General features: G+C 37.5%; 2 protein-coding genes across 24 annotated transcripts in view; both read right to left on the bottom strand.

The window, feature by feature from the left end:
• Positions 1-18746, bottom strand: part of DST (dystonin) — a 291993-nt gene that overhangs the window by 102370 nt on the left and 170877 nt on the right. For all 23 annotated transcript variants that reach the window (XM_077174926.1, XM_077174932.1, XM_077174929.1 and 20 more), the window contains 3 exons: positions 12294-12428; positions 9778-9866; positions 9039-9171 (listed from right to left, as the gene is read on the bottom strand). In XM_077174926.1, coding sequence (XP_077031041.1) covers positions 9039-9171; positions 9778-9866; positions 12294-12428 — 357 coding nt within the window. The remainder of the gene's footprint in view (positions 1-9038; positions 9172-9777; positions 9867-12293; positions 12429-18746) is intronic.
• On the bottom strand, positions 55-8556 carry LOC143693754 (dystonin-like). The gene is made up of 6 exons (XM_077176367.1): positions 8533-8556; positions 2412-7973; positions 2061-2207; positions 1689-1904; positions 1359-1505; positions 55-343 (listed from the first exon to the last, which is right to left on the bottom strand). The coding sequence occupies exons 1-6, from the start codon at positions 8554-8556 to the stop codon at positions 92-94; spliced, it is 6348 nt and encodes a 2115-aa protein (XP_077032482.1). The 3' UTR covers positions 55-91.

The raw sequence follows: 18746 nt of genomic DNA, 5'->3' as shown, positions 1-18746 counted from the left end.
TGTAGTAAAAAGGGAAAAGATAGAAATACACTCAATATTGCATGCTGGTATAAAAATTCCTCATCCATAGACAGAAACATTCAGCACACATTTACACAGAAAGGCAAACCTTCTGATCACCCAGCTCTTGCACTGCCTGTAACTGAGTCTCTAAACTTTCCACTTGAGAAGTTACTGCTTCCTGTGCTTCCTGAAAAGATTTCTGGGTGGTATTTAAGAGCCTCAGTAGCTGTTTGCTCTGATTAGGAGAAAGATCTTCAGCATGTTCAGAAATGAAGAACTGAACATCAAAAGCAGTTGTCTCCAGTTGCATTTTTTTACAGCTGAGCTCTGCAGCACTGTTCTGTAAATGAAGTGAAGGGAATTACTAGCAAGAAAAATTGAGTACAAATAAACCACAAGTATGTCTACCATCTCTTCTTAGCCCTTATCCCAAAATGCTTTTGGTATACAATTTAGCCATGGAAAATCAAAATTCAGAATCATACTGCCACATTCAGGTATGACATAAGAACTTCCACATGGTTTGCCTCAGGACAGCTTGGGTCTAATGAATAAAATACGTGATCTTGTACATCTCTATTTCTTTGGCCTCTCATAGATTTTTGAAAACTGACTGACCTTCAACTCTAAAAGATTTATGGCAGGTTAGATGTAACATTTCTAGGTGACATCTGGTCTGAAGATCTAGAAATTTTAAAATATATACTTGAAATCATTCCTATTCTTAACTCCACAGCAGGAATGTCACCATTTCTAGCAATGTGGCAAATTCTACCAGCAGCTACATACTGTGGAGCCCCTATGACCATACCATTTCTCTGGAACTCTATTTAAGCACATTAAAAGAACTAAAATAGATTTTATTATTAATACATATAGAAGTATATGAACTTTACTAAAAATTTTATCTGCTTTGTTTGCCATTACTCATTTTATGGAGTGTGTAATGAAGAAACCTTTTTATCTTTTCCCATCTTGTGTTCTCACACAGAATTGATTTGGAAGACAATTAAACTTCAGTTAAATTCTGAGCCCAATGCATAAAAATTCAATTTTAATCACTGAAATACTTGTATTATATATTAGATTTCTAAAAGGCTCAGATTTATTGCAACAAATGTAAGTAGAACCAATAGCATTCTCAGTAATCCTAACTCTATGAAACTTTATTTGCAAGTGAAAAAGCAAATCAATGATTCTATTACTGGATTATCTAATTGTTGTCCTCTTAAGTAATTACTTTTAGTCCTCTTTTTAGGCCATAGAGGTTATTGAGAAGGAATAAAAAACCTAGCTAATAATTAATAATAAGGAGCTATATTGAAACATCAACACCTGCCATAAAGAGAACTTACTTTAAGTAGCTGTAAACTTTTCTTCATCTCTTCTATATCATTAGTATTCACTGTGAAGTCATTCATGATTTTATTTTTCTCTGTGATCCAGTCTGAAAATCTCTGCAGTTGGTTACAAAGTTGCTGGTGTAATCCTGCAAGCTTAGACTAGAAAGGGAATTTGTATATTTATTTATGCTCCTGTAATATACTCACATTTTCTACCATATTAAATTGAATCATACGTGTATCTTTATACTAGGATAAAATAAAGAAAATCCAAATTCCTTTATTTTAGCCCAATTGCCTTGAAGAAAATCAAGGTAAAAACATACACTGCTAAAAACATACCATTTCCAAGTCAACAGCGCAGACTATTTGTTTTGCTCGTTTTGAAGATCTATCACAGACCTCCAAAAATGCTTCCTGCAAAGAGTCATAGCTTATCTTTAGCTCTTTAAGCTTCTCTTCTGGAATATCCCTGTTACAAGACTTTAAGAATTCTTCTGCCAGCTTCATGTCCTTTTTTAGGATAACTGCAAAGGTAGCCAGTCCTGATTCAAATGACTACAAAGAGAACACATCAAAAATGCTTTAAGCTACTAAACTAAAAATGTTTAAATCTGAATTGCTTTAATTACATTTTGAATCTCCCTTTTTAAACCTAAGGGCTATATTTAGCACCCATCACTGAAGTACAAGCATAAAGAACACTTTACTTACCTCTAGCTGTTCCAGTTCAGCTTTTAGTATTTCCAGGCTGTTACTAATAGGCTGCTGTTTATCTAGGTGGTTTTTCATATCTTGAAGCACTGCCAAATGTTCTTGCATTTTCTCTGTTAACTTTAAACATTGCTGTACTCCATCAAACTGAAAATGAGTTTTAAAAATAAGATTTTCCCAACTGCCTTGAAAATAAGTAATAAAATTCCTTGGGTTTATTATGATTTATTTTAAATTTAATTTTTCAACCATTTTTCAACCATTTTTCCAGTTCAATTGTTCTCTCCACCACTTGGAAAGATCCATGCAATTCCACTAACACAGGACACTGAACACATTCTTGTTACTTACCATGCTAGTGGGGGTGTCTCCTATGACTGTTTCTTCTGTTTTCAAAGCAGGCTTAGTAAAGCCTTTGGACAGGCTTTCTGTCTTCCCATGCTCCTGGTCACTTTCCCAAGTAGTGGTTCTGTTATATGCCAATGCTTTCTCTTCATCAATTTCTGATCCAAGCTCTGATTGTTCTGTTGAGGAAAGAGAATAAAGCCCATCTCCTTTGCCTTTACCCTCATGCTCTGTGGCAGTACCAGCAACCTGTGAGCTCCTAAGCAAACCATTTATCAGCTCCTCTAACTTGCTTGTACTTTCATCTCCAAGTGAGTTTTGAAAAATTTCCAGAAGTTCATTGGTAGCAAGCTTGGGAACAGGAGCTTTCATGTCTGTTTCACTCCTCTTTTCATCTGAATCAGCTGTCTTTTGCTTGCAGGATTCATGCTTCAGAATATCATGAAGAAGATCAGGACTTCTGCAATCAGGCCAAAGCAGTGAAGGAGCATCATTGTCCTTGGGCTCTGCACACAGTGTGGTGACCATTAATGCAGTTCTAACAGCATTGCTTATTTGCTTCAGATTTGACCCACTAGACATTTCACTCTCAAGCTGAGTGCTTCCAACCATTTTAAGTAAATTTTGCATTAAAGTTCTGGTATCAGAGTAACTTAGGGGTTCACCTTCCTGCTTGCAGTAAACCTGTCCCATTTTCAATTTCCTTTGTAATATACTCTGTAAGTCTTCCATTAGTGTGTCAGACACATCTGCTGATTGTGAAATACCTTCCTTTACTTGAAAATCTTTGCAGGTTACCATTTCTTTTTGCAATGACGCCATGGACATTTGTTTTTTGAAACCATTTCCAAGGGAGGAAGTGTCACTGACCATGACATTTTCTCCCTTTGTGTTTTTCAGCATCTCATGTTTGTTCTGGGCACCGTAATTCAACTTAGTCCCCATGCTACTCAGAATTGCAGAAGAAACATCAGTGGTATGGGTATGTCTCCCAGTAGGTTGCACTTCATTTCCATCTCCTAACTCTTTGGCATCCTCAATACTTCCTAAAGCATCTGGTTTTGTGGGAGAAATTTCACTATCACTGCTGCTTTTGTTTTCTGGAATGTCTTTCAGAACATTGTCGGTATTTTGACAGTTAAGCCTCTCTGTTTCTTTAGTTATGCTAATCTCCTTTGGTTTCACTGTATCAGGTGGAGGAAAAGAGTAAGTGTTACATTCACTTGAATGCATTTCTTCCATATTTAGCAGAAAATCCTTTTCATTTTGTATACCTTTTCCCCCTCTTTCCATGTCCTCAAAAAAGAATTCAATTTCACTGTGTTCTGAATGGCCACCTTCTTTTATGAATGTTGTATGTTGTTTTAAAGGAGGAGAAATGTTATCACCTCTCTTAAATTCATCTGATCTTGCCCCTTGAATGTCAAGAAAACCTTGATCAACATTTACTTTTTCTTTACTTGCAGCAGGAGTTTCTCTAGCAGCTTTAATTACTGTTGCATCAAATATTTCCCCAAGATTTTCCATCTGAATGGGACTATTACTTAGTCCCATGACATCACATTCCTCCATAATATTTACTGTATTTTTATTTTCTGTAAGAATTTCAAAACCTCTTTCTATTTGACTATGCTTCCAACTGGTGTCTGGATGTGTTGGGTCCCTAAGTGAACTATTATCACTCACATAAGGAGTATCTGTAAGGAATTTATTGTCCATTTGGGATGAGCTTTCCTTTAGCTGGTCCATATGATTTAATACTTTTTCCTCTGCAAGCAGTGCCTCTCTCTGTCTTTGTCCGTGATTTGAATCTAGCATTGGCATGGTATTATTGTCTTCATTCATGCTATCAGTAAAGCATTCTGAGAGAAGCAAATTTGTCCAGGTACCTTGGTCATCATCAGCTTGCTGTAGGTAGGCTGTCACACTAATGTCAGATTTCACAGTACCATCAAGAAGCTGAGAACCTGGAACCCTAAACTGTGTTTCATTATTCTCCTCACCCTTTGTGGACACCCATTTAGTGTCAAAGGTATTTTCAGACTGAATAGGCTCAGCAGTATCTTGTGGCATGTGTTCACTTTTGACACAAGTCCCATATTCATCTTCTGTTTCCCGCTGTCTGGCTTCTTCACTGGTACATGAAAGACCAACATATCTTTCTTGAGAAATATTTGACATTGATTCACATATTACTGGGGATAGTTTTCCATTTTCATGGTTAGACTGGAATTGCAAAGTATATCCTGTCTTGTGGCCTAAAGAACAGCAGTAGTCATCAATATTCTGATTGTTTTCATTGCTCCTTTCTACATCTTCTACTGACATTAACAGCTGGTCACATTTACTTATACATTGATGATGTGAATCAAAAATATCCATTTCATCTTCACTGTCAGAATCAGTGTCAGAGTCATCATAACTATCATAATCCTCCTCATAATCTTCCCCCTCCTGTGTACCTTCAGATTCCTCCTCACACAGGTCACCTTTTGCTTTCATTTCAACTTCTTCATTCCTGTCTTGTACATCTGCTTCATACATATTCTGTAAATAGCTCATGCCTCCTTCCTTTGTTCCTTCACTCTCAACAGTAACTGATAACTCATGCTCCTTCTCTCCAAAACTCCCTTTTGTCCTTTCCCTTCCCTCAAGGGTTTTCTCCATAGTTTTGGCACTTGCAGAAGCTTTAGTTATGCTCTCAGGCTGCCCTTTCACATTCACATAAACATTCTCTCCAGCATTAGCTGCAAGTTCTTGAAAAGAGCTGGTCTCTTCTTTCAGGGTTATTCGACCACCTCTCTCCTCCAGAAAACCAAATGGAACTGATCTTCCAGCCAATTCTGGCTCTGGTATATCATCATCCCTCACCTGCAAGGTGTGAAACCCCTCATCACCTTGAGAAGTGTCAGAGGAATCATCATCATCATCAATTTGTGGAGTATCATAGACATCACTGTCATCATCATCACCTTGAGGTGTTTCATAGGCATCATCATCATCACCATCATCCAACTGAGAGCTGTCCTCTTCAGAGGCCACCTCACCACACCCTTGCTGCAAGCAGCTACTCTCAAGCTGTGGGATGCCATCACCCTCCTCTACTGATGAGTCAGAGCTACTGTCACACGGCAGTAACCTGTGGAATATAAGATCACTTTCTTCTTCTGTCAGCCTTTGTGCTCTGCTGTTACTGTCCCCCAGAGGTGGTCCATCGTGTGTGACAGTATCACCACCCAATGAAAGCCTATGCTGCATGTCTATGCTGTCCTCTAGACACAGTTTATTCTGAAAATCAGCACAATCCTCCAGGGATGGCCTTCCATGGATATAAAGACAGTCCTGTAGAGATGGACCTGCATACTCCTGAAGAAGGTGTGCACCATATCTGTTGTCTTCAAACTTTGGTGTGACACCACATTGACTAATCAATTCTTCTGGAAGTCTATATTCAGTGTCTGCAGTGATGGATGGATCAAGACTTCTCTGAAAATTATCTTTCTTGCTGTTATCCAGTACCATTCTGCTACTGTCAGCTTGAAATATGGGAGGCCCATAGTCTCTGCACCTTTCCAGCTCCCTCCATGTTTCCTTATCTGACAAATCATTCATGCTCAAGGAATTTTGTAATGTTTTATCATTCATGTTTTCATTATCCAGACTGCCTCCCACACAAATCTCTTCTTTTGCTGTTTGTGATAAAAGTTTTGTATTTGAGTCATTTGGAGGATATCCTTCAATGTTTCCTGAATTTGTCTGCTGATTGTTATGCTTACAGAGTTCTGTCCACTCAGAAACCTCCAAAAAATCCCTGAGTTCATTTCTCTTCATGGAATTTTGAGTGCTGCTCACTACATTTCTGAGTTCTGCAGGGGTAGTTAACTGCATCTCCTGTGTATATTCTGATTGCTCAGTACCAAGAATATTGCAAACATCTGGCCTGCAGACATGGGGATATTCTTGTGAAGATATGTAATTCCCAAAATCATCACATTGATTACATATCCTGTTATTACCAGAGTTCTCAGCACCTGAAAGATCACCCTGAACACTGTTTGCTGACTTTAGGTGAATTCCTTTTGAACTTACATATTTGTTACTAAACTCTATTTCTGACACACCAGCATTGTACCCAGCACTATCACCGTCCAGCAACATACTGATGATTTCTTCCACTTGTCCATCATATAATAAAAGTCTCTGTCCAGTGTTTGCATCCATATAACTATTTACCATCAGGTAAGACATGAATAATTTCTTAGCTTCATCTAGATTATGACATACAGAGTCTTCTGTGCCAGAAACTTCATGTTCTCCCTCAGAGCCATGAAATACAGATGGCAGAAATTCATAAGTTGATAACCACTTTGCAGCATTTTTACCAAGGGACTTTAATTCTTCTACATTGGGCATTTTATCTGGTAAAGTCACATTGGTCAAAACAGATACAGTATTACTGTCTATAATCCCTGATTCTGCAGCCTTGTCAAGACTGATTATTTCACAAGTTTCTGGAATGTAAAGTGCAGCTATTTTCTTTCTATCATTCAGTATTTTGAATGCCAACTCATTTGTAATCATATCTTGGTGCAAAGAAGTTGATACAGGGAATATTTCACCAGTGTGAGGCCAAATTAGTCCCACAAAGCCTCTCTGAGCTTCTAAGACCAGCAGAGCACTGGTAGCTGATATTAAGTTGCATTGCACAGCTTCATCAACAGTCAAGCGTTGTCCTGAATTTTGGCAAAGGATTCCACCAGTCTGAACCTGACGTGTGAGGATCCCACAAGCAGTGTCCTGATCTATCATCCCTTGTCTCATGGCCTCTTCCACAGTCATTCGTTTCCCTGAGTCGGGGTCAATGATACCTCCAGACATTAACTGAGCACCCAGCAGCCTGAACATTGTTTCCCTGTCAATCAGCCCTTCATGGGCTGCCCTCAAAATAGTTACCTTCCTTCCACATTTCAACACAATTCTCCCTTTTTCTTGTGGTTTCACAGGCAGGAGTCTTAACCCTGTTGCTTCATGTACTATGCTTCTATGAACCATCTGTTCAAGGGAAATTTTCTCAGCACAGTTGGGATCTATGAGATCTTTACATGTATCTTGTCTTTCTAGGAGTTTGGAATATAATGTTGGAGAAATTAGATTTCTCTGGAAAGCATTCTGCAAAGACAGCTTTTCTCCAGTAGATGGCAAAATCAAATAACCGCTTGAAAGCTCATTCTCAAGAATTTTAACAGCCAGATGTTCTGAAATCAGACCTTGTTCTAAAGATGAAACAACTGGAATATTTGCTAATGATGATTCTGAGATAAGCTTCTTTGCGTTACTTAATTCTTGCAGCTGCAACAGAATCTGCTCATCAATTAAGGCATTGGCTTTAGCTTCTTCCAAACCATAACACACTCCTAATTCTGGAGAAATTATTCCAGAAAGAATCAGCTGATTCTCAAGCAATCTAATTCCAGTGTCATAGTCAAGAAAACCTCTTAAAATAGACTGAAAGACTGAAAGGACTTCTCCAGTTGTTTGGTCAATGACACCAGCAATGACTTTATTCACCTAAAAGGGAATATAAAAGAAAAATTATCATCCTTTTTGGATCATATGTTTAAAATATTCTTTTGATTTTGAATGTATGATAAGCATAAAAACATATACTTACCAGGCCTGGAGGAATGTTGTGAATGTTAGCAGCTCAAATGCACAAGTGATCTATGTCAGTCATTCAACAGCACACGATGTGATAAAAGATTTAAAACCAACATGCATCTGTGAATTGAAAACCTATGCTTTGCATACATAAATAGGGTTAGTGAAAGACAATAGAAGAAATGATTGCAGAGAGGGCAAATAGAACATATACCTGAAAGGCACATTTTCATGCTAAAAATGTCTGTGAAAGGTTAGAATATTTGGAAACAGTATGTGATTCAACACAACCATGCTATTCATGTTTACAGCATACAGCATTTCTGTATATACACTCAACCATATGGAATCAGATACTCCAGCACCAAATATTGCATTTAGTTCACATGGAAAGCATGAAGTCAGTTTGGCAACATTATTTGAACTCATTACACAGACTCTGCTTCTATATGTATATGAGAATACTCACTCTATATTTAAGACTAATATCCATTAGCAAATATACTCATAGTGTCTCAGAGAAAATTGTATTATGTTCTCCCATTTTCATACCCAGAAAAAATTTAGGAAAACCTGAAAGCAGATCATTTCTAGGATATTTCTGAGTAATATATGGGAGAGATTAACATGTTATTTTATGGTGTCATTATTGCAGCAGAAACGCAGACTTATCTAGCAGTCAAAGAATGGCTTTTAAGAGAAGAGTTAAGAGATGAATGATTTGCTTATCTTTCTTCATGCAAGGCACACATTATTAAGACTCTTCCAAAGAAGTTTGATGAATAGAATGCTCATGTGCACAGGTAAGGTCACATACAGTATTTCATAGCAAATACACAAAACCTTCAGTCAATTAAATATCTAGTCCTTCCACACACTGTTAATTGCAGCTTCTTCTTTTGCTGATCATGTGTCATTTGAAAACCATGCAAGAAATCTCAAGAGGAACTGAAATCTAAGTTTGAATCTTGTTACCTTTTCTTCCATCTTTTCATCACCCAGATGTGCTTCCTGCAGCTGCTTTAAAGCTTCATTGGATAACAAGCTGTAGCTTTCCTGGAGAGATCTAACTTGCTTTTCCATTTCATGTCTCTCTTCATCTGTCATTCTATCATGGAAAAAAAAAATGGAAGGAGGAGATCTCTGGGTAATTTGTAACTTGCTGGGAGTGATCTGCCTACCATTACTTAAAAATGGGGAACAGAAATTAGTGCAAGTAGTCTGGAAAAAATACAGCCTAATTACAAAGATGTTCAAGAAAGCTACAATCTCATTGCAGTTATTCAGGAAAAGAAGCATTTAACTTTTGCATGGGCCTTTGTCTACTGGTTACCAGTCAAGACAGGTAACATAACCATCAAGGAGTCATGAGATATCTCAGCAATTTAGTAACTTAAATCTGTTTTCAGACACAAATGAAAAAATCTTGTGACAGGTAGTTCAAGTACTCATTTACTACAAATTTGCTAATTATTTTGATTTCAAATGAAATTTTAAATATCTAATATTTTTAAGATGACCAGAGGTATACAAACCAAGTCAAATTCTTGAAATCAACAAAATTGCATCAAGCTTCACCAAATGAGAAGATAAAAAACTCCCAAACTGTACACAACATGCAATTAGATCTATAAGGATATGATTTCTTTTTAAGCAAACAGTATGTATTTATTCAATTCACTTTACACTATTTGAAAAATAAAAAATGGCATACTTGTCACTGTGCTTAGCTAAAAATGACTGAGTTGTCTGCAGAGCTTCAGCTATTTGTTCTTTCTTGGTTGACATTTCATGAAGGGAAATCTGAAAAATAAATAACCTGTGTTCAAGACTTAATAATGTATATAAATAAACAAAACAAACAAACAAACAAACCCTTATTTGTATCTGGGACTAATCTCAATAATAAAAGAGCTTGATTTAAAAAAAAAATACTGGCTATCAGTAGAGCAGTATTATTTATCGGAATTGCATCATTTACATATGAGTAAGTCATTGTGATATGCCTTTTGATTAAGCAAGCTGTTTTTAGAAAACTAGTGGGCAAAACAAAGAGAATATTTCAAAATGTTATTTGATGGAAAATTAACCAATCATTTAAAATCACTTATTGTAATTGGCACACTTTACAGTAGCTTTGTAAAGGTTGTGTATAATAGTCATGTTCAAGAAGTTGCTCCCCAAAATAAGAGATAACAAATTTTTGAAAAAACATATCAGAAGACCACAAGCCTTCATGAAATTCAAAAACAGAGACAAATGCAATATGAGACACCTGGGAAAAAAATGAATTATTAATTAATATTCTCCACACTATCAGTTCTGTGCCCTCGCCAATAAAGGACTTGTTCTGGTAGAGGAACTTGTGGGAATTTAATCTTCTATCTTTCCTGAGAATCTCCCTGCAGTCTCTTCAAAAAAAGCACTCATAAAGGCAAATTATCAAAAGGGAGTTCTGCAAGCTGGAGATGTTTTCAACATAGGTGCTAGGTCTCGAGCAAGGTGCTTGAGCCCTTCATTCACCTTGGTCTGGACAAAACCAATTTCTCCTTGTCTGCATTGTACCAAAGGGCCCAAAAAGTCTCCCTTTGCAATCACCACCAGCAAGCCACAATCTCATCACCTGTACTGCTTGCACAGGAACCAAGAGAACCACTGGATGCACTATGCAAGAAGATGAGGTGAGCAGGCTGAATGGGGTCACAAAATCCACTTTACTCAGGGAACCAGTGTCACTGTGGCTGCTGTGTGCACCCTGTCACTACTGGCACCAGCTTTGCTTCCCAGTACCTGGCTACACTCCACAGCAACCCCAATCCTCTGTGTGAAATGTATTTCAGCTGACATTAGCTATGAAATCACCAGTTTCTACATGCTTCTACACAACTTACAAGGTATCATTGCTATTCAGTGGAGACACAAACCCAGGCACCTCTGAAAGGTGCAGCCACCTCACCAGGCCATTTCACAAGGGAAGCAAAGACCCTCAGCAAACACTCATCTCCCAGAGGAAGCCAAGACAGCCAACTCACAGGTTACTCACTGGAGGCCCAGGCTGGACAGAGGAGATGATGCCCACAGTTGCTGTGGTAAGCTGAGATGTCCTTACTAAGGAGTTGAGAGCTGGCCCAGTACTGATAAAGGTTTGCAGCGTAGTCATTAACAAGGGCAGCATTGAATGCTTTTGCAAATTCTGATTTTAACTACTAGCAATTTACCAGTCAATATGTTCAAATCAGTGCAAGCTTACTTCCTCCTGTAGATATAAGGACAAACTCACAGCTAGCACTGGTCCTCTCTGAACAAGCTACATGCTGGAACAGTGTTCATCAGGACTGCCAACCTTCCCAACAGCAAGCTGGACTTATGAACATGCTGGTCCAGTGGCTCTGGCACCAGAAAGCATCACCAAAATAAAACCATAGGAACAGGATGCCAAGAGGGCCAAAATCATGTTTGCAAGACACACCCAGCAGTTTACTGAGGGATGTGGACAAGACACTGCTCTGTCCCTCTGCTGCTCAGTATGCCGGTAAGCCTTTACCTGCTGAAACCTTTCTAGGTGTAACTGAGCTATTTCATGGGGCAAGCCCAGCAGAGAAGGTCCTAGAAATGACATGAAACGTCAGAGATGGAAATTTATGGTCTGAGTTACAACTGCACATAGTGACAATGTCCCGTTAAATACAAGGCATCAAGTTGGGCCACTCCAACAGCATCTGGACTAGTGTGATAACAGAGAGGCCTCTGTCAACATCTGCTGAACTTCCTAGGACAGCAGTTTTGACTATCTCTTAAGAAGACCCTTCAGATTAACTTTTCAAAAGCAAATAAATAGAAACTTAGCACTCAGGTCCCTCCTACCAACTTTCTCCTTCCTGGCCCAAAATGCCATCCTGACAGGATGCACTCTCCCTCTACAAAGGCTGACATATGGTGTGCAGGGTCCAGTTTCTCTCAACTGATATTTTACAGTGTCAGAATGTGTCATACACGAGGTCTGGAAAAAGCAGTGGGAGTTTCCTCCTGAGTAACATGCTTGTGTCCCCACACATTGATGTTTATTTACCCAACTCTCTACTCACAACCAAATGTGAAATCATGTCCTGAGGGAAATGTGGATGGCAATTTGTAGGGGGAAAAATGTATTTATGGATTATTTTGGCCTTTTAATCCATGCAAAAACCCAAAAAGAGGAAGTGGTGCTTTATTCATAAGATTTCTGTGTACCTGCTGCTTAGGTAAATCTGTCTTTTCAGCCTTTTCTCCTTCTTCTTTGCTGAGTGTCTTGCTGAGGTTTGACACCCATTTCAGTAAATCCCCAGCTTTCTCAACATGTTCCTTCTTTTCCTCTTCCATTGATTTCTGATGAATGCCACAAATTGTAAAGAAACATGTAAATGTAAATTGTTGAAATATGTAACATTAATGTCTGTAGAAACACAATTCTATCCCAATGCCATTATTATCACCACATAAACATAAAATTATTTCTTTTTTATTTACCACCACATGCGTTACTATGACACTTTGATGTAGGAACAAAAATGGCACATAATTATAAACAATAATAAAAGAATACCTCAAGTGATTTTTAATTATGATAAATGTGCTTATTCATACACACATGCAATCATTATAAAATGATTGATAGCAAGAAAAAGCATAGCTTCCCAGCCATTACTCAGCAGATAAAATCTCAAAAGCATTTGCATATAAAGTATCTTTGAATTGCTGCCTTTGCATTACCCTCACATAAGGATATGTACAACCAGTATAGCATAACAGTATTTTGCACATTATGCACATGGATTACCAAATTACAATTAGGAAGAATACATTGCTTTTATGTCTACAGAAACAATAAAAAATAAAAGTAAAATACTGAGACATTTAATCTTTTTCTGCACAGGAAAACATTCTCCTTTTCATACAATCTGTTAGGTGGACTCTTATCAATACTAAGAAAACACAGTCAAGCCCTTCCATATACCATAAGATTTTATTTCAATGATTTTATAAAAAACTTGATGTGTAATTGTAATTTATTTACCTATTAGAGCAGAAGACAATTCTAAGAAAAAAAATAACATGAAATTAGAGAAAAACTCAGGACAAGAAATACAACTTTCTGGTGTAAGCAGCCCCTTAAAATTAATGAAATATCAGTGTGAAAAAAAGTACTGATGCACGTATGCTTACTGCACTGCAGATTTATTTATTTATGTATTTGTTGTATATTTTATCGCCACTCTTGTAAAACAAATGGTATCTGCTGACTGATTTGTAATTTTCATTTAAGTAACAGGTCACATGAAATATTGCACTGTGTTCACTCACAAAATGGTCAATCCCTCTCAACCTTATTGTAAGAATATGATTCTTGTCTCGCCTAAATCCACCCACTTTGAACTAATATTAACTTCATCAACTTCAGTATAATTTCTCATTTGCACTACCTACATGTAAAGTAATGATAGACAAGGCCTTTAGGTAAAGATTGAACACATAGATTGCATTTTGAAATTGAATCTGCCTATCTATAAATTTCAGTTTTGCAATAAGTAATATCGAATTCCAGATCCAGTGGTTTATGCTAAATAGTTGTTCATAGCAATTAGTTTTACAGCAACTAATTATTGCTAGAAAACACCACTTATGATTTTCCATAAAGGCCATCACAGATACTTTCCTTAACTTTACCAGGTTTTAAAGCAGAGCCCAAAAGAAGTATTAATATCTTTTGTCCCCTATGAATCATAGTAAAGACTGGAAATTCCTGTTTTCATGGGCTGAGCTGCTTCTAACAACCGCAGCCCAGTGTGGCAATCAAAAACAGCTCTATCTAAAGCTTCTTTGTAAGTTATCTTCTTCTTAGTTTTGGGGCATGTTAAAACTTTAACGTGCAATTTTTCATTCTTCATCTTTGTAGCTGTGATAGCATCAATAATACCATTCTTAATTGCATCTTCCATTGTTAATCTGGAATGAGACTTTGGATCTATCAAGCCACCAGTCAAGTACTGATACTCCAGGCAGCGCATGCCCATTTCTTTGTCTATGGCACTTAAATGCACAGCCTCAACAGCTGACATAACAGCGTTCCTTACAGGATGAATGATCCCAGTAAAGATCAGCTCACACTGCTGGATTTGCTTGGCACAGCCATCATCAATTAACTCCCTTTGCAAAGCCTCTGAAACACTGTACTTTTTCCCTGTGAATGGATCAATGACACCTCCTGTACTAACCTGAGCTTCAAGACATCGGAGGGCAGTAACTCTGTCTACCAAATTTTTGCGTGAGGCTTTCAAGACTGGAATTCTTTCATTGGTTTCAGAAAGCCAGAACCCTGCAATAGGACTGTTTAAATCTTTATTTGGCTGTGAACTGCTAACTAAGATATCACCAAACTCATTAACTGTGATGAGGCCCTCCTTATATTTGTTGACTAACGCTCTGTCAATTCTACCCTGATTTAAGGTCTCCTCAATATTAAACTGTACACCCGTTTTAAGATCTGTAAGCAAAAGAAAAGAATTTCCATCAGAGTCAAAACACGTAGACTCCTTCCAATCAAATTCCTGTTTCGAAAGCTCAAGATATGTAGCTTTATCAATATAATTTTTTTGATAAGCCTCATATGAAGTCATTTCACTTCCTGTGTCAACATTTATTACAGAAGTTTTATGACTTTTCTCTGCTGATGGGCTACTTATTTTCCTTTCACCAACTGGAAGCAGAAAGCATTTACTGCTTACACTGAACAAACTCATTTTCAGCAAATCACAGTAGTACATAGCTTTCCTGTTATTTGGATTGTGAAAACATTTTGCATTACTTGAAGGCTCATGCAAAAATTTTAAAATTGTGTTATTAAGTAAGCCAAGCTGCACAGCAGCTTCTGGAGGTACACGAACACTTCTTACAGGATCAATAACCCCCCCACATGCAATTTGAGCCTCAAGGATATTTTTACCTTTTTGTCTTTCTAAAAGTTGAGCTTCCACAGCCTGAAATACAGACAGCACTTTGCCAGAACAGCAATAACCCAGAACAGCTTTCTCTGCCTCAAGCAGTCTACTCTTGAATTCACTATCTGCAAGCCCTCTAACAACTGAATCATCAACAGAGAATTTCTGACCTGTTGTGGGATCAATAATGAAACCAGTAGCTGCCTGGGCCTCTAAAAATGCCAAGGCCAGTGCTTTTCCAATTATTTTTCTCTTTGCTGCCAAAGCAAAAGAGAGTATCTCTTTGCTGGATTCAAGGTACAGCCCAGCTATAGCTGTAGGTTTAGTTAAAAATTTTTCAAGACTTTTCTGAACCTCACCAACAGTTTTCTGCCCTGAAATGAGCTGCTCAACAGTGAGCCTGTCTAAAAGTTTAACTTCAGTCAACTGCCTGGCAGTTACATCATGTCGGAGACCTTGAAATTTAATAGCATCATATTCCTCTGTAAAATATTCCAGCTGAGTAGCATCATCAACAGTCCTCAAAACCTCTTCTCCTAAGAAAGAGCTCATCTTTGCAAAGTCTTCTTTCCTAAACCCTTCTGAAGTTTTGTATCCCTGAAACATTCTCTCTTCATTACCAAAAGTCTTGTCATTTTCTTGGTTTAATGTTGTGACTTCAACATGCATGTCATAGTGCTTGTTCTTCACTATCTGTAAATAGGAAGTTTTTGACACAGTGAGAAATACAACTGCAGACTATGCTGTACACATAATTCACTCCTAAATCCACCACCAGAGAAACCAAAGGAAGAATTTGAATGCAAGTCAGAAAGGAGAACCACTACTAGGATTGGCAAGCAGAGATATATAAATAGCTTGAGTTTTGAAGTGCATTTGCCATTTCAAATATTTATTTAATAACAGGAATATGACTAGACTAAACATCAGTAACTGTCGTTTGTAACTATATGAGCTTACTGCTGTTAATCAAAACTTACTTTGACCAATAAAGATACAACAGTGTATGTGAATTCCTATTTTCAACACAGATTTTTAAAATAATCTTTCTTAGACATTAACAAACCTGGTAGGAAGATCTAATATAAAGCTTTTTGTGTTAAGTAAGACAGAAGGGGTTCCCTTCACCAAGACACGAACATAAGAAATACTAAACAGTATAGTAATAGTAATAAAGCATAACCAAAACCAGCCAACCAAATGGACTAGTAAAAGGCACCGTTAGGAACGCAAACCCTCACAAAATGTAGTGTGTACCTCCAAGGGATGCAGTTTTACCAATCCTAATTCATGTTTTGAGTCTTCTCCATGTCTAATGGTTTGTCTGGAACTGTGTAGGTTCCTGTTCCTCAATGTGTCCCTTTCAGATGTTCCAGAGATTTGGCTTGCTTTATCAAAAGTTATCTGGAACTGTGTACTCGTCTGCGAAACAAACTCTGTAAAAGACTGGGAACTTGAATCTTCTAATGATTGGTTTATGCTTGACATCTGAAACTGCACCTCTCTTGGTATTGTGTCATCAGCACTCACATACAACGTATTTTCTTCTATTTGATCGGATTTAAAACCTGATCTTTCCTGTTTCTGCCTTAACAAAGGTGAGGTACGTGGAGGAAGCTGTTCAAATTCTTTAGCTGCAGTCTCATTCAGGTAATTGAAATCATTTCCTCTTCTCTCACAGCTCAATTTAAATCCAGAATCTTGGAGATTATTATTTTGCTGAACTTCATTCTGAAATGAAACAAATCTATGTTCACTCTCCCTGACCTGCATATCCATCTTCTGTTTCAAGCTCTCAACCATGCGCTTCTGCACTTCCAATTCTTCCTCGAGTTTCCTGCACTTCTGGTGATAGTCCATCTCAGCCTGCTTCCCTTGCTGTAGTTGTTCATGACATTTTTTGAGCCTTTCTTGCAGATCTTCCATTTGCCTCTTGTACAACATGATGTTTTCCTCAGCCATATGCTTTTCTTGCTGAAGAGCAACACATTCTAGTTTTATACCAGATATGTCCTTTTCTGTGATGCTATGGGATTCCAGTAATTTTTCAACTTTTTTCCTAAATTCCTCTGCAGAGTGTTTAAACTTAATGGATTCTTCCTGAAATAGAATCATCTTCTTGCGTGCCATCTGTTCATCCAGAGTCTTCTGATGGAGTTCATCCTGCAATTTTTTTAATTTGCTACTTAGTTCTTGTATATGAGCTTGTTGTAGTGCCATCTTTTGCTCACTCATTCTCTTTTCCACAGTTAGAGCATTCATCTGAGCATTTAAATTTTTAACCTCCCGGTCAATGCTAAGGGTGGAAGCATTTTGTTTATCACATTTTTGTTTATAGTCACTAGCTAAGTCTTTTGTTTTTGCAAGATCAACTTCTAGGCTTTTGATTTTACATATGAATTCTTGCTCAATTATTGTTTGTTTGTGCAATTGTTCATTTGTTGTACGCAATTGTTCTTTGAAACCATCTGCTAGGGCTTTCAAAGCATCATTTTTCCTCTGAATATTTTCTTTCTCCAAAGCCATCTTCTCTGATTCAGATTGAATTTGCTTCATCAGTAGTTTTGTTTCAGTGTTCCATTTATTAAGGTCTTCTATCTGTTTCTTCAATGTTTCTGACACCTGATTGCTTTTGGTTAATTCATTCTTCAGCATCTGAATTTCATGCTGGTTTTCTTTCTCTACTTTAGTTTTTTGAAACAACTGTTCTTTAATTTTCCTATATTGGTCTTGAAGATTATTTGCTTCTCCTTTACATGACTGTGTTCTGTGTTCAGCTGCCAGCTTCTCTTTTTGAAGGGAACTGATTTGTGAATTTAAATGTTTGATAGTTATTTCAGTTTTTGTCTGTGATCTGGTTAATTCCTCTATTTCTCTTTTTAGCTGTGTCTTTTCTTGCTGAACAGACTTCAGGTCTTCCTGATAGTTCATCTTAAGTTTTTTAAGTTCCATATTTTCTTGCATGACCTCTTCAGCTTTACCTGTGGTTCTCTGTAGCTGCCTGTCCAGGTCTTTCAACTGTTGCAAATAACCCTGCTCTACTTGGTCTTTTTCCTCCAACTTAATTTTTAGGCATTTAAGTTCACTGTTGACTTTATCTAGTTTTTCTTTTAATAAATGAGACTTTTCTTCTGTCGATGATTTTTGAAGTTCAATTTCATTCAGTTCATATTTCAGGTCTTTAATAGTTTTATCGGCTTTTTTGTTAGCAAGGGTCAACTCATCTATCTTTTGTTTAAGCTCTTCTACTTTTTTGGCTTCTAGTTTCTTCTGGAAGCTGGTAATTTCAGAATCAATCCTACATTGGCTGCCTTGCCCCGCTGTGAAAGTAGGCAGGGAAGTTTCTCTAGTTACAGAGTATGTGCCTTCAACAATCTTCCTTCTGGATTCAGTTGTTTCTCTTTCTTGCAGTTTTATTTCTGATAGGTTCCCTTTAAAGTCAAGATCTTGTTCCATTTGCTTGATGAGCTTCATAAGTTTCTCTTCCCCATCTGTTTTTTTCTTCAGTTCCTGCATCAAGGTTTTTTTTTGTTTCTCTAAATCATGAAGATTAGTATCTTTTCTTCTTAGAAGGTCTTCAAGGTTTCTTCTGGTAAAGGTGCTTTCTTCTATTTGATTTCGAAAAGCACGGAGGTTTTCTTCCAGTATACTCCTTTGTGTCTCTGCCTGAAAAATGAACTGCCTAACACACTCCAACTCCTGCTCTGCA

The sequence above is a fragment of the Agelaius phoeniceus genome, chromosome 3 (assembly GCF_051311805.1).
Source record: "Agelaius phoeniceus isolate bAgePho1 chromosome 3, bAgePho1.hap1, whole genome shotgun sequence".
Lineage (NCBI taxonomy): Eukaryota > Metazoa > Chordata > Aves > Passeriformes > Icteridae > Agelaius > Agelaius phoeniceus.
Note: the sequence above shows the minus strand (reverse complement) of the source record. Positions and strands in the feature narration are given on the sequence as shown.

Excerpts from the sequence above, each read along its gene's own strand:
- LOC143693754 (XM_077176367.1), bottom strand. The coding sequence starts at position 8,556 with ATGGATATTAGTCTTAAATATAGA. Across the intron at positions 7,974-8,532 it reads ATATTAGTCTTAAATATAGA|GTGAATAAAGTCATTGCTGG; the intron begins GTGAGTATTCTC and ends ATTCCCTTTTAG. Across the intron at positions 1,506-1,688 it reads GCGCTGTTGACTTGGAAATG|TCTAAGCTTGCAGGATTACA; the intron begins GTATGTTTTTAG and ends TTCCCTTTCTAG.